Source organism: Vigna umbellata, chromosome 2 (assembly GCF_029865625.1).
Source record: "Vigna umbellata cultivar VRB3 chromosome 2, Vumbellata_1.0, whole genome shotgun sequence".
NCBI lineage: Eukaryota > Viridiplantae > Streptophyta > Magnoliopsida > Fabales > Fabaceae > Vigna > Vigna umbellata.
In genome coordinates, this window is record NC_142166.1 from 45693040 (window position 1) to 45708012 (window position 14973).

A 14973-nucleotide genomic window follows, 5' to 3' on the forward strand; every position below is an offset into this window, starting at 1 on the left:
TTGGATCTACCACCTCTTCATTCACGTTCACCAAGTTAACCATGTATGTGGTCATCTTTATAATCCAAGTTACGTGAAGTGAGAACAATGTTTCATTATCTATAAGAAAAAAAAATCTAGTTATATACATTTGATTTTTCACATCAAAAAGATTTTAATACCAATTGTCATTAATGATGTTTTTCTTATATGGTGTAAGGACGAAATTAATACATACTTTAAAATATGAATGAAAAATATTATTTTGGTCAATAATTTGATAGTAATAAATATATTTAATCAAAGTAATCAAATGTCTATCCTATAAATTATTTTATTTAATAAAATTGAGGTTTGTGATTTTTGAAAGTGAATACACAACTAAATAAAATCACAAATAAAAAATGTAAAATTAAGGTTGTGATCAAAGATAAAAATACTTTGTAAATCTAAGTGAATTACGTGAACTTTTAACAAGTTAAATAAGGAGAAAATAAAAAAATTGTGCAATGAAAGATAATAAAACAAATCGAACCACATATATATATATATATATATATATATATATATATATATATATATTTGTGATTTGGAGCTTCGTTGATGGTGAGAGAAAAAAAACACTATTTAACACTATAGAAACCAAACTAACATAGTTTTAATGTCCTTTTCAACTTTCCAACATGACTTTAGTGACAAAGATTATTGCTAGTTGAACTCACTATGCTTTAGTCACCGGAATATCTCTTGTTTAACATGTTTTTTTAATTTTCTATGGGTAGACTTAATAAATGAAAAGAAAAGGGTTTTCTGTAATGTGATACTTTTATGAAAAAATATCCATGTTGTTTAACATATGTACTACTAGCATACTTTAATGACATTTGTTGTAATCCATAGTTCTAACGAAACATAATAATGCTATTATTATATACAAAATGTCATATTATGATACTGATATTTATTAGTATTTATGTGATCTTAATGAATGTAATGTTTGAATTGTATCATTTGGATCACTGATATAACTCAAAGCTTCATTACATTTTACTTACAAAGACTATCATTATAAGTTCATGATCATATGGATGTATTCACATTAACATTGTTGATATCTTTATGTGAGAGTATTGATGATCTTGTTAATTTAAAGACTGTTAAAAAATATTTTTTTCACTATGATTTTAAAAATGATAATGTTTTGTATTCTGTATGTTCAAAAATTATGTTGCATGTTATTCATGTCTTAATCATTAAGGTTTTTTTTTTTCAATAATAAATTAATCTTTTAAATATATATATATATATATATATATATATATATATATATATATATATATTTTTTTTTTCTACACAATGTTCTTATATTTTCTTTTTCAAATAAATGTAAGAATTAATAAATTTGATGAAAGGATATGTTTTATTCCCAATGTAACACTTGTACAATTATTTTTAATAATAATTCTTTTTATTATGTATAGTACATCAAGTTTTCTAACATAGAGTTGAAAAAATATCTGTATTAATAGATATTTGTGGATAGTTTATTTACGGATATTTATTATTAAATACTTTAATATTTGTTTATAAATGGTTTAAGTATGATATTATACCATAAATATATATTATTCATAAAAAATAAAAATAAAAATAAATTTTAATTGATATTTTATTAAGTTAAAATTTAGTTTATATCTAACTTATTTTTTTATATTTTATAATTTTATTTTTTTAGATTTTATTTTATAAATTTATAAAACATATATTTTAATATATATGCTAATATATATATATATATATATATATATATATATATATATATATATCCATAAATTTTAAAATATTTTTAGATATTTTTTACACAGACAATAAATAATGAGATGGATATTTGATAAATAATGAGATAAATAACAAATAATTTTTCTTTATTACGAATCCATAACAAATAAATAGTATTCATTTTTGGATATGATTAGTTGGTATCTCTTTCACAACAAATATTAGGAAATCACTTTCAAATAAGTAAATAGCTTTTTAAAAAAAAGTATTATGGCTCCGAAGAGCTACTTATTCAACCCATTTGTCACCCTTAAATTAAGAAACAACATTTTAAGAGAATTTAATTTTCTTATCACCTCTGAAATTAAAAAAAATAATGCACCTCTTAATTATTTTGAGGCACTCAATTTTAAAAAGTTTCAAAATATCTTATTATCATCTTATCAAATTTATAATTCAATTTTTTTTAATTTAATTTGGGTCAAAGTAAACCCACATAACATTATATTTCTAAATAATTTTTTCAGAAAAATCAGAACAAAATTATTTTTTATAACTTTATTAGAAAGTTAAAGACAAAGTTAACTCATTAGAAAGTTAACTCATTACTGTCTGATATAATTTAAAATTATTTTATTTATTGTTAATAGAAGCAAGTAGTAGCATATTTTTTTCGCAAACAATTAATTTATGGGGATTTGTTGTCACATTTTCATATATTTCTTCCATCTCTGTGAAGGCGAAAATTTCCAATATACCTATAAAAATGATTTTTAATTATATAATTTGAAAATGATTTTTTATATAAAAAAGTTTTCAAATGTATAATTTGAAAATTATTTTCTACGTAAAAACTTTTCAAATTGTAAAATTTAAAAGTTATTTTTATTTTCAGGTCATGCAATTTAAAATTTTTTTTTTTGACATTTGGAAGTATAATTCAAAAATTATTTTTTAATATAAAAGTATTTTTTAAATTATACATTAATTTTTTTACAAAGAAATATTAGATGGCATAATTTGATAATGTATTTTTGGATTGTATAATTTAAAAGCCATTTTCTAATATTTGAATTACACAATGAAATAATTTTTTTAATGTAAAAAAATTATTTCAGGATTGCACAACTATACCACTTTCTTTCCTTGCATCCATATAAATAACACATAGACAATAATGACATGGCAGCAAGATAAAAGAGACAAATTATTTTTCGGAACACAAATTTGAATATTTTTTTTCTTGTTGACAATCACTCCAATTTTATTACGGAAATAATTTTTCAGAGGCTTTTGATGGGGTGCATCAAGAAATTTTATATGGTGCAGAAAAAAATGACCCAAGTTTTGTTGTTTATGGGCTACATCATCTAGCGTGACTCACTTCCTAGTAGGCCGAACCTAACTAAAAATCCCATCTCGGTATTTTATTTTTTCGTTTTTGGGTGGGCACTCACACTTATAGTGTGCCTCGCACCAGTTCGCACAGTGAAAGAAGGCATTGTTTGTGATTGAAATGGAGAGCGATGTGGAAGAATCTCTGCGGAAGAGGCCCAGAAAATATCCTTTCTCCGCGGATTCATCCTCTCGCAAGGTCTGTCTGTCTGTCTCTAGTTACGAAACTGTGTTGCAACTTTCAAGTATTGCTTGTGCATACCTGCCACTGTAAATATGACGGAGTGACTATAAAACCTAGTTTAGTGTTTATTCATCTGAATTTCACTATTAATCCCAATTATACATAGGACTATACCTCATCGTAGAGTTCGGGAACTATATGCTTGTTTGCTTCATCTTACTTCGTATAGGTTATCTTGATAGGTTCGTGATTTCCTTCCCTAACAAAATCGTGAGGTTATTGATATAAAGTGGGTTTCTGATGTATTAGGTTGATTTAATTTTATAAAGATAAGTTCGGGTAAAGTTTGGGGTTAACGATCATCTGAGAATTTATCCGGGGGGGTTTTCAAGTGTAATTACTGACTAGTTACTTGTAAATTATAATTGTGACTTTGTTTTACGCGGTTTGATGCTATTGAGTTGATTTTTTTTTGCTGGTTCATGATTAATAATTTTTTTTTTTCTTTTTTATGTGAACTGATTGTTATTCAATAATTCAGCAGTTTGAACAATATCTTGGTGGGCCGTTTGCAATAATTGGGGAAGTGGTAATGATTCTCACTTTCATGATATTAAGTTTTAATTTGGATGAACATTTGAAGAAGATTTGTTAATTTTCTTTATGGATTTCTTTCCACTGGCATTTTTGTTTATACTACCTTATTGTTGACTTGCTTGAGCATGAATAAGGGAAAAAACACACAGATGCAGTGCCAAAATGATTCTTTCCATTTCGTTCTTCTTTTTTAGAGTCAAAATGCCAAATGGATATGGCAGGTCTAGAGGTTTCATCCCTCTGCAGTAAATGTCTGGCCACTGGTGGGATTGGTTTTCTAGTAGTTTTGGTGATCTCTGACTTGTAGCTAATCACATTAGCTAATAGTGCACTATTGTGGTGCTATGGTGGGGTAATAAAGGAGAGGATGAGAGCAGCCTTGTGATGCCATGGGATTTAATAATGAAGTGGTTTTTAGTAGTGGTGAAGGCTTTAACAATAGATTTTTTCTTTTTTTTGTGCAACATAGCAGTTGTGCCACATTATAGGTTACAATATCCTACTTTTACCCCTGTAAATAATATTGTACGGGAGTATTAATGTTATGATTTCTCCCCCTTATTCTAATGCATTTTTGCTTTAGAAACGTAACAGAACTTGAATCCCTTCTTCATTAGCCATTCCCCAAAAAATTACTTTTGTCCACTTGCACTTTACAGGACGTTCTTTTGTTCTTTTCTTTCTTATTCCTTCAGACTTCTTAGTTCACATTATGCTAATTTGTTATTTTTTCTTACATTATGCTAATTTGTTATTTTTTCTTTATATTCATTTTACAATCGTTCATTCTTTTTACTTATTACTCTTAGAATACGGGCTTAAGACCTGTTGGAAGTCCCACATTGACTAGAGATCAGGCCAATTTATAATATATAAGTGGATGTAAATCTCACCTTAAAAGTCGGTTTTGTGGGTTGAGTTAGGTTTAAAGTCCACTTGTTAACATGGTATCAGAGCCAGGTTCCGATCCTGGGACCTGGGTTATGGGCCCGTGTGAGATCTCAACCCCATCACACTCACCCAAGACTAAACATCCAGAGTGTAGCAAATATTGGTGATGCAATAATGGATCTTGTTATTTAGAGTCTAACATAACCTGATGGTAGCTTTGTAAGGTGAGGACTGTTTAAGCCTTAAAAGGATTACTACGGCCATTTTTTGGTTGATTGATGATCTCAATTCTAACCTTCATGCCAAGACTATACATCTGCAACATGGACAAATGTGATGACCCAATAATAACAACGTTTAACTAATAATTGGCATTTAAGGTGCACACATACATTGGTAGTCTAATAACCAATCTACATGGGATGGACTTCTATACTATTTTAGTTTGGGCTTAACTGAAATCCCTAATCCATGTCTTTAAGGGGAGAATTACTCAATCCTTATTAGGAATACATTAATTATGTTTCTAATCGATGAGAAATTTCAACAACTACTATGGTCTTAATATATGAGTAAACTATTATTTAACGTGAATTTCTTCATTTTGGTCTGAATATTTATATGTAGTATATTTTTATTGTTTTTATAATTATAATACTTAAAATAGTGTTCATCCTACTTGTTGCTATCCACCAATACTGTTTTATGATCTAGCTGCTACGGGACTGCAATTCAGGATTGATAACTATGAAGCTAAGATGATTGAACTTGAGGGTAAATGATTATTTGATAGAGCAAATCAAGTTAAACAAAATAGCTGAGAGTTCATACATTCCTTGAAATAAGGCATGAAAGTTATTGGAAAGAATTAAATGAGGGTGTGATTGCGCTGTAGCAATGGTAGTTGTGGCGACAGCAACTGTAAATCGTGATGCAATAAGTCATCATTTCTATACAGCACCACTCTGCACTGCTTTGCTGTGATAGCAGCTGTTATGATTTCGAATAGTAGTACTCATCAGTTGCTACTATTCCCATTGCTTCCCTTGGAGTTGCTACTATTCCCATTGCTTCCCTTGGAGTTGCTACTATTCCCATTGCTTCCCTTGGAGTTGCTACTATTCCCATTGCTTCCCTTGGAGAATAGACGTTCCTATCCTCTACTTGCACATAATTCTTTCAAAATCTGAATTGTGCAATCTCTTGGTAAGAGTATTTGCAAGTTGACTTAGTGGAGGTACATATATATGGAGTGCAAATCAAACATCAAGCTTTTCCTTGATAAAAGGCCTATTGACGTCACTTTTATTCATTTGATCATGCAAAGCAGTATGAATTATGTCGGTTGCTGATCTATCTTCAGGCTAGAGCTTCATAGGTCCATTGCCTTTAATCTTCAAGTATTCTATAATAATTTAAAACCAAAGCTATTCTCAAATACTTTGTGCCATAGCTTGGAACTCAACTTCTACCATAGGTTGAGCCACAACATTCTGTATTCTGCCTCTTCAAGTTACAAGTTTCTTAAAAGAAATTTCCATTAGTGGATCTCCTATCATTTACTGTTCTTGCATAGCCAACATTAGTGAAAACTACTCAAATTGTATTCCTTTTTCTTATATATAAATTTCCTCTTCCTGTACAAGTGGTTTGTTAGTGGTATTTGGGCTATATGCGTAAATTTGATAACCAAACTTTCTACAGTGTAATATATGATGGTATTCAACATTAATAAAAAGCCAGATGAATTGTATTCCTTTTTCTTGTATATACATTTTCTCTTCCCGGTGTCCCCTTAAGAATTGAAAATTCTATAAAACTGCTAATGTAATATATGATGCCATTTGAAATTCTGATGGCCATTGGAAATGTTTAGGAGAGGTGGTAATACACTAAAATTTGACGACACTTGGTACCCATCCATGTTCATAGGAAAAGTTGCTGGAAATTATTGCATACAAGAAAAGTTGAAAGAACTTCGGATGTTGGAAAGTCCTATTCCCTTGGTAAAATTTGATTGTCGGAAATGCAGTAATGCAGTGTAACATGACAGCACTCAGCTTGCCTAGTCAAGTTTATAGGGTACTAACTACTTAAGAGTCTGTTCTTTCCTTCTTCAAAGCAGAGCCCTGTAGTCTTGAGATGTTAGACACCATGTGAGAAGAGAGAAGAAACAAATAATTTATTTCTTGGATTTGTTCATGTGAATGTACCACTCAACAAAATTATCTATAAGTAATATTATTGTTAGAGATCTTACATCGATTAAAGATAGAGCGAATTTACAGTATATAAGTGAGTGTCACCTTATAAGTAGATTTTGTATGATTGAGTTAAGCCATCCAAAACCTATCCTATCCTTGCAAGATTGGTTAGGTTATCGTGCCATCTACTATCAGACCACCGATTAATGTTTGGTGCCAAACTCGATATGTATATTGGTTTGGGGGGTGTGTTGGAGATTACACATTGACTAGAGATACGATGCATTTATGATATATAAGTGGATGCAAATCTCACTTTAAAAGCTAACTTTGTAGGGTTGAGTTAGACTTAAAATCTATTTTTTAAAAATTATTAATGATTAAAAAATAATAAGTAACCACCGATGTTCTCAAGAGAACAATTAGCTCAACTGAACACAATAACTAAGCTACTTGGAAGAGTAGTACTTAAAATTTTCAATTTCTAATCAAGGGCAAGAATAGCTATGTCATGAAGCCATTTCTTGATTTTGTAGCTATTATTTTAATGGAAAAGAAACATTTGTTGCTTTATCTTATTTCCTGGTCTCAAGATCATCAGCAAAAGGGAAATGAATGTGCATTATTGCTTGCATTTGTTTTGGTTGACTCAACATAAGGCTAGGGTATGTTGACATTATTGTATATTTTGAGAGTTTGGTTTTAGAGGGAAAGGAAGAAAAGGGAATTTTTTTAATAAATATTCTCTAATTTGACAGTTGTTTAGAATTAAAGATATAAAATAATAGATTAACAAAACTTTAATGTCCTGATCTTTTGTTTATTTTAAAATTGTTAAAAAATATTTCATAATTTAAAAATAAACAATTTGCTCGTCATTCCCTATAAAATTCCTCTCCTAAACATACCCTTAATGATTTCTGTTTGATAGAACACTGATTCAGAAATGCATAGCAGTGTTAAGCGGTATACTAATGGCTTTGAAGAAAAAATTTACATGATGTTATTGTGCATTTTAGCATATTCAATGTTTTAAAATTAAAAACGGAAAATTTATGTAAGTTACATAGTTCTCTGTTTCTGTGTATTGCTAGTACTTTTTCTTTGCTGAAACTAAAGCTGAATTCTCTTTTTTGTCAGAATTTTATGCAAGATGATGATAATCGATTGGAGATTACCCGAACTAGATGTAAGTCTATTATCTCATTGGTTTTATATCTATTTTCTACATTACATGTCAGCTATTCTATTCTTTCAATGATAGTTGGAAGTTTGCTTAAAAGACATGGAGATTTGACAGAACGTCTTGCCAGGTAAATCACTCTTGAAGATGCTGACGGCTTCTTTCTGTAGTACAATTTGTCATTGGAAAGTCATCAATGTGCAGACACTTGACCTGCAAATTAATATGATAGTATTATCATGCTGATGCTTGGCTTTGTATGCTGTGCCATTTTTTACTTTATTGTTTACTTGTATACCAGTGGGTGGGATAGGATTAGAAATATATTTCATGTATTCAATGAGGAAACCATTGAAGTTCTTGGTCTTTTTACGTGAACATGCATGAATTAAGTTTGTGGTTGATAAGATGGAAATTGGGAAGAATTTAGATAACTATAGTGGATTTCACAATTCTGTCCTTTTTTTAATTGTCCTAGTACTTTTAAATTTTTTTGGCTTTTGTATATGTATAATGCAATGATTTTTTATATCTCAAACCTATAATCTATAGGGTCGTCTCACTAGGCACTGTCTTTATATAACTTTTTTTGGGCTGATTGCTAAATGCTATATGGGTTTGATAACCGTGACTGACATGCCAAGTCAGACCTTTTGTTGCAATTAGATGTTGACATCATAGCATGTGCAAACATTCCAGATCATTAGTAAGAAGGATCTCTTCTATTTTTCATTTTTCTTTATAGATTTCTTATGTGTAATGTCTAGCATGTTTTGAAAATGCTGTTCATGCAATCAAGGTGTATTTTGGTCACTAGAAGATGTTTAGGTCTCTTCTCTCTTCCTCAGTCAATATCTTAATGCATTCTATGATACTTTTAATACTGTGGTTTCATGACATCCATTAGTTGTTGTATGCTGTGGTAACAATCTTTTTAATATTGGGTTCACAGGGATTCGGACAAGATAATATTTGAGCGTCTGCAGAAAGAGTTCGAAGCTGCACGAGCTTCTCAAACTGAAGGTAGCTTTGACTTTGGTCTTTGGAGATGAATTCTTTAATAAATTAGCAGTAGATGCTGCGTGGTCTCAATTTTTTTTCGTCATTTATTTCCTTTGTTGTACTCTAGTGTAGCTGATATGATTTTTTACCTTTTGAAATGGTTCTTTTTTTTGCCTTTTCAATTACTGTTTTTTGTTCATTTCTATAAACCTTCCAAATTTTTTGGTTTTTCATATGTATGCATCCATTCAATATTTTCAAATCCCTATAGTTAAAAACTATTTTTTTTATCATAGTAAGATTGGTAATGACGGGATATATGAGAAGCAAATGCTAATCACATGGAATATTTTCCTGTGAAATTTTAATTTGTTTCTGTTAGAATAATTTAATATTATCTTCTGAGCAAAAAAGCTGTTTTCTATTGTATCTATCTGTAACCTAGTATCCTAGGAGTTTCTTTTTCTATTTCCCATGACTTAATTAGTGCAAATGTTGACATTAATTTAGGCACTCAGTTATAGAAAGGGTATCGTTTGGCCCTCCACATAAATTTGACATTAATTAAGTCCTTCTATTATGGAAAGTAGCACCAATCTAACCCCTCAATCAGATTGTGATTTGTTGCTTCAATTTAGTCTTTTTAAAATCAGAAGCTCCATCAACAGTCTTCTCACAGTCTGCACACAAAAGGTTGACTTTAATATTGGTTTTCTTGATTGGGGAGCTAAGTTAATGTCAACTTTCTTTGGAGGATCAGAGTGATATTTTTTCCTGCATCATATATGGAAATGTAGTTGTTTATATTATCTCATGTGTATGACAAGCCTGTGTGCCAGAGGAGACAAAGCACTGACTGGATTGGGTTGAAACAGGGTAACCTTTAAACATTGAATATAAATTGCAATAAGATTTTTCAGTGCCTTTGGCCCAACCCTGCATAAACATAAGTTGATCTTGTTGTTACCTATCTATTGTTTGAAATATTACTGTTAAAATGTCAAAATATTCACAATATATTTTATACCAGTAAGAATTGAATTGGATCCTAATGAAATAAAAAATCTTATACATGGAATAAGAAAAGGGAACTGATCAGAATAAACGTTCTATAATTTAAAGCATTTTAAGTAGAGAAGATTATTAAGACGTTAATCTTGGCTCAGTTGCCAATATATACTCTTTGACATCTGAGATACTGACCAACGTCTTTTGTTTATTCATTTCTGTATAGATGTCCAGAAAATTATTTCTAACCACCATTTTTTATTGTAGAGATATGTTTAGATGGGGATGCGTGGAATGATGGTCTACTAGCTACAATAAGAGAGCGGGTATTAATTATTGATTGCTACCATTTTTATTTGACTTGTTCTGATATTTGGTGGTCTCTATAATTATCAATTCTTTTCAGTTTCACTTTCGTTTTTTGCACACTATCAGGTGCATATGGAGTCAGACAGAAAAGCAATGCATGGGGATGCTGACATATTGTCATGTCCTCATGAAAAAATTACATATAAAATTGGAAACAAGGTAATATTACATGGCTTCACCTGCCTTTCATTGCAAATGATTTGTTTTTCAGTAAAAGATATTATACTTGTAAATGTTTTAGCATTCATTTCAAAGATTCTATACATTACCCCAAGAAGGGAAAAAAAGGCACAAGTGACAAAGTAACAGATTAGAAGTTCGGGGTCAGTTATATTTCAATTGTCTAAGGGACAGAACCAGAAAACTGAAGTGCTTAAGAGGAGTCGGGGTGTGTTTTATGCTATGTTTAGAAACTACGGGTTTTGATTTCTGCAATCATTTAGTGAGGATGGATGGAGCGATCACTTTCATTTTCATTCGTTTCTCTATTAACTTGTTATGAGATTGGAAGTTATTTATGGCTTCTCCTTGGTACTGTGCTCATGGATTTTCAAGTTAGTCGTCTTTATGATGTGCGGTCTCGCTTCCTTGCTGCATGCTTTTTTTTTGTGTTTCTTGTCATATCTTGATGTTCCTTATGTTATTAATAACTTAATTATTGGTCTGTCTGAGTGTTTGAGATTGTGTATAGATTAGTTGGTATTCTGTCTTAACTTTCTCATCAGCTCATCATCTTTTAAATATTGGAATTTGGTTGTGTATTTGTTGGCAGGTAATTTGCTGTTTGGAAGGAGCAAGAATTGGCGTACAGTATGAAACATCGTATGCTGGTAATTGCCAATCAAATTTCTCTTGAATAATTTTTCTCATGCATTAACATATTATTTAGCTCATAAGATTACGTAAATAACAAGACAGATGCAGGACCTTTTATATTTGCCCCCTCCTTCCGTTTTGTCTTTTCCTTTGCCATTAAATGATGATAAGTGATATAGCCTGTTCATTTATTGCCAGGTGAACCTTGTGAATTTTACCATTGTGTGCTGGAGAGTAAGTCATTTCTTGAAAAGATGACTGTCCTTGAACACACCGTTCCATTTTTCCTGCCAATACGTGAAATAGAAAATGATCTCCTTTCATCCAATGCAATGGTAAAGGCATTTATATATATTGCCTTTACACTGTATTTCAATTTTCATTTTCTAATAACCATTGTTTTATTGATTTGCTTTCAGAAATTCATAGACCATGTTGGAGATCTATTGCAGGCTTTTGTGGATAGACGGGAACAGGTAGATTGTTCATGTATGTAATCATTATGAGAGTTTGATTCATTTATTTTTGGAATACCAATATTTTGTCTTCACTATCTACATGAATTTGTTTTTATTTATGTGCAAAGGTTTACAGTTACAATTGTGCAAAGAAAGTACTTTCTGACTATTATGTATCTATATGTTCAGAAATGTCTTATTAAGACTTGGTTTACCCCTGCACTGAAAACTGGATTTTGGTCAAATATATTTACTTGTATTATTTTATACACTGTTGCTAAAGGACATGTCATTGTTAGTTCGGATTCTCCAATCACTATCTCCTGTATCAATGAGGCATGTACTTTTCAGATGATCTCCCTCTCACTTATTTTTTCTGGAAAATTGTGAAATTTTTTATTCCAGGTTGCAGTACTTCTTTCAACCCGTTTAAAAACATTGGTTGTGAAATTTATCAAACTCGGTATCTTGTAGGATTTACGCCCTTACTCTTATTCATCAAATGAATAGTTAAATAGAAAAGGCTGAAGCTAAAATACTTTCTTTCTCAGCATGCAAAAGGTTTATTCAAAATTGTTCTAATAAAGGCTTGAATGGTATTTAAACTATTCAAATTGTCCCAATCGCATGAAGTTGGAAACGTACAAAATTTCCAGTGTCTTTTGTCCCGTGTGTGTGAGGACTATCTATGATTGAATAATGTGTGCATTAGAGTTAAACGTTGGGTTTGCATAAGAATTTGGCATTTGTCCCAGAATGTTTGAAGAATTTAATTAGAATGCTTCATAGTGTAACTGTTTTTACTTAGTCATTCATTAGTTTTGTCATGTACAGTGACATTGTTGGTGACTTTTGTAATAATTAATTTAAAAGTCATATTTAGGCTGATTTTTAATTAGCTGAGAATGTAATAAACAATCTTTACATTGATAGTACATGAAAACAAGTTGTGTTCTAAATAGGCAGCTTAATTTTATTTTCTCTATTAGTTTTATTTACTAGTTCTACTATTAAGATTACAACATGGACCATTATTAAGTATGTGCAAAACATTAATCTATCAATCATTATTTGAAATTTGAGAAATCTCTGCAATGATAAAGAACCTTTGCTTGTGAGTTCTATGTCTAAGTTATTCTGATACAAAAAACACGCATCTTTGTTTGTCTCTTGTGAATATCATGCAGGTCAGACTTATAAAGGAACTTTATGGAAATCAAATTAGAGAGCTTTATCATAGCCTTCCCTACCATATGATCGAACTTGTATTGGATGATTCTGATTGGTTAGTATCTTGTATTAATCTTGTTTTTCAGAACCATTTTTCTTCAAAGTTTTGGTAGCACTTGAAATATATATATATATATATATATATATATATATATATATATATATATATATATAGGTTGACTTTGACGCACAGATTACTGATTTGGAATTGGATTATAATTGCATTCCCTTGGGATCAATTATCTGTCTCCGTCTATATTTTCCTTCTATCAACTTTATTATGCCAAAAATTTTGGTCATGTAGCTGGGGTGCCGGGAGAAATGGCCCTTATGAAAGGAACATTTGTAGTTTTTACAATTTTGATTTGTTTGCACCTTAATTAAGAAAGTTCTTGTTTTATTTAAAATTTATTAACATTTCTTTCTGTGTCAAGTTTATTATTAAAATTTCCTGCAATGAAATTGGATATACATGCAAAGAGAAAAACTAACAAGAGGTTAAGAGATATTCTGTGCTCAATCAATTTTCTTTTTTGTTTCAGCAAGGTGACAGTCAGCCTTCGATATGCTGATCTAATTTCGGTGCTCCCAACTCGAATATCAGTGCTAGCCTGGCCAATGTTCAATAAAAATACTACAGCAACTTTGAACAGGAAGGAAGATGGACTCTCTGGAAGTCATTCTACTCCAATTCGCTTAACCTATGCAGAAGATGCCTTACGAACCATGAGTTTACCAGAAGGTGCATTAACTTTATTTCTTTTCTTAAAGCAGTTTTCTTTTGCGTGTGAGCACATGATAACAAGTTAAAAATAAAATAAATTCTTTTACGTTGAAAACATGAAAGTCATTCAATACTCTGACTTTGTATGTAATTTAAAATATTTAACAGTGTGTATTTCGCGATTTTGTACCATGTAGTTCATCATCAGCTGTTCATGTCCTAGTCGGATGTGTGCAGCTAGGTGAAGCTATCACACGAATGAATTCTGATTCTCAAAATTTTTCCACTGCAAGGGCTTTTATTTTTATGGAAGTTTCCCCCAAGTTTATTTTACAAGCCTGCTTCCCTGTTCTTATAATTGTGATGCGTATTTCTTCACTGCTCTCTACTGATAGTTCTCTCTCTATACTGACCTTTTTATACATTGCTTCCATTCCAGCATACGCAGAGATTGTATTAAACTTACCACAAGCGCTTCAGCAGACGTATCATCAAAAGGCTCCCGCTTAGTCTAGATTCCTCTGTAAAAATTCTTGGTAGATGTTAAATATTAGAAAAAGTAACTTCAAAATTGTTACCTCACAGGATGAGTTCATTTTTCTGTACTGCTGTCAGTTAGCATTTGTCGTTGCCCCTTGTGGCCTTCTTGTTCCTTCATTGCCTACTCCTGTGTCTTGTATAATTTACTACGACAGAGCTAGGTTCATCTTTTCAAACTGTTGTCATTTCTCTTTTTTGGTTTATCATAATTCAATATATGTAAAAGTTGGTTTCATTCAAGTTCCATCTTTCATACAAGTACGAACGCTTGCTAATCATTCAAGTTCCATCTTTATTATGAAGTAAATGGCTGAGTGCAATACTGCTATGCTTGCGGACGAAGTGCACTCTGGGTTTGAACGGTTGTGTTGTTGGCATGAGAGGACTGCATGACGATGCGTTGTGATGCCAAAACTTGATTTTGATATTTAATTTTGAATTGGTTGCTATTATTAAGTTCGTATTAGGTACTCAATGTCCATTTTTAGTTGATGCATCTTATTTGGACATGTTTTCTAGTTTTTTTTGAGGATTTTTACATTAAAAAATAGAAACTCTATCGACAGCTAAAAGAACAGGCACCATATTCGGAGTGCATCATTGTACACTGGTGG

The 14973-nt window shown here is 30.9% G+C and overlaps 1 protein-coding gene across 3 annotated transcripts; it reads left to right on the plus strand.

Moving 5' to 3' along the window:
- Positions 1-3200: 3200 nt before the first annotated feature.
- On the plus strand, positions 3201-14594 carry LOC124833804 (centromere protein O). Of its 3 annotated transcripts, none has more exons than XM_047308361.2 (13): positions 3201-3352; positions 3879-3926; positions 8170-8218; positions 8294-8342; positions 9165-9235; positions 10490-10548; positions 10658-10750; positions 11364-11421; positions 11606-11742; positions 11827-11883; positions 13053-13150; positions 13638-13837; positions 14259-14594. In XM_047308361.2, exons 1-13 carry the CDS (start codon positions 3275-3277, stop codon positions 14327-14329), a joined length of 1068 nt encoding a protein of 355 aa, XP_047164317.1. In that variant the 5' UTR covers positions 3201-3274; the 3' UTR covers positions 14330-14594. The 3 variants fall into 3 exon arrangements, with proteins under 3 accessions (XP_047164317.1, XP_087963198.1, XP_087963199.1); XM_088107072.1 differs by having other exon boundaries at positions 3882-3926; XM_088107073.1 differs by lacking the exon at positions 3879-3926 and having other exon boundaries at positions 3212-3352.
- The last annotated feature ends 379 nt before the right edge of the window (positions 14595-14973 follow it).

What these genes read in the sequence shown, in the direction of transcription:
- LOC124833804 (XM_047308361.2), top strand. Translation starts at nt 3,275, where the DNA reads ATGGAGAGCGATGTGGAAGAATCTCTGCGGAAGAGGCCCAGAAAATAT. An exon ending in CATATAAAATTGGAAACAAG is followed by an intron (nt 10,751 to 11,363) that starts GTAATATTACAT and finishes ATTTGTTGGCAG; the next exon opens with GTAATTTGCTGTTTGGAAGG. An exon ending in TCCTTTCATCCAATGCAATG is followed by an intron (nt 11,743 to 11,826) that starts GTAAAGGCATTT and finishes ATTTGCTTTCAG; the next exon opens with AAATTCATAGACCATGTTGG.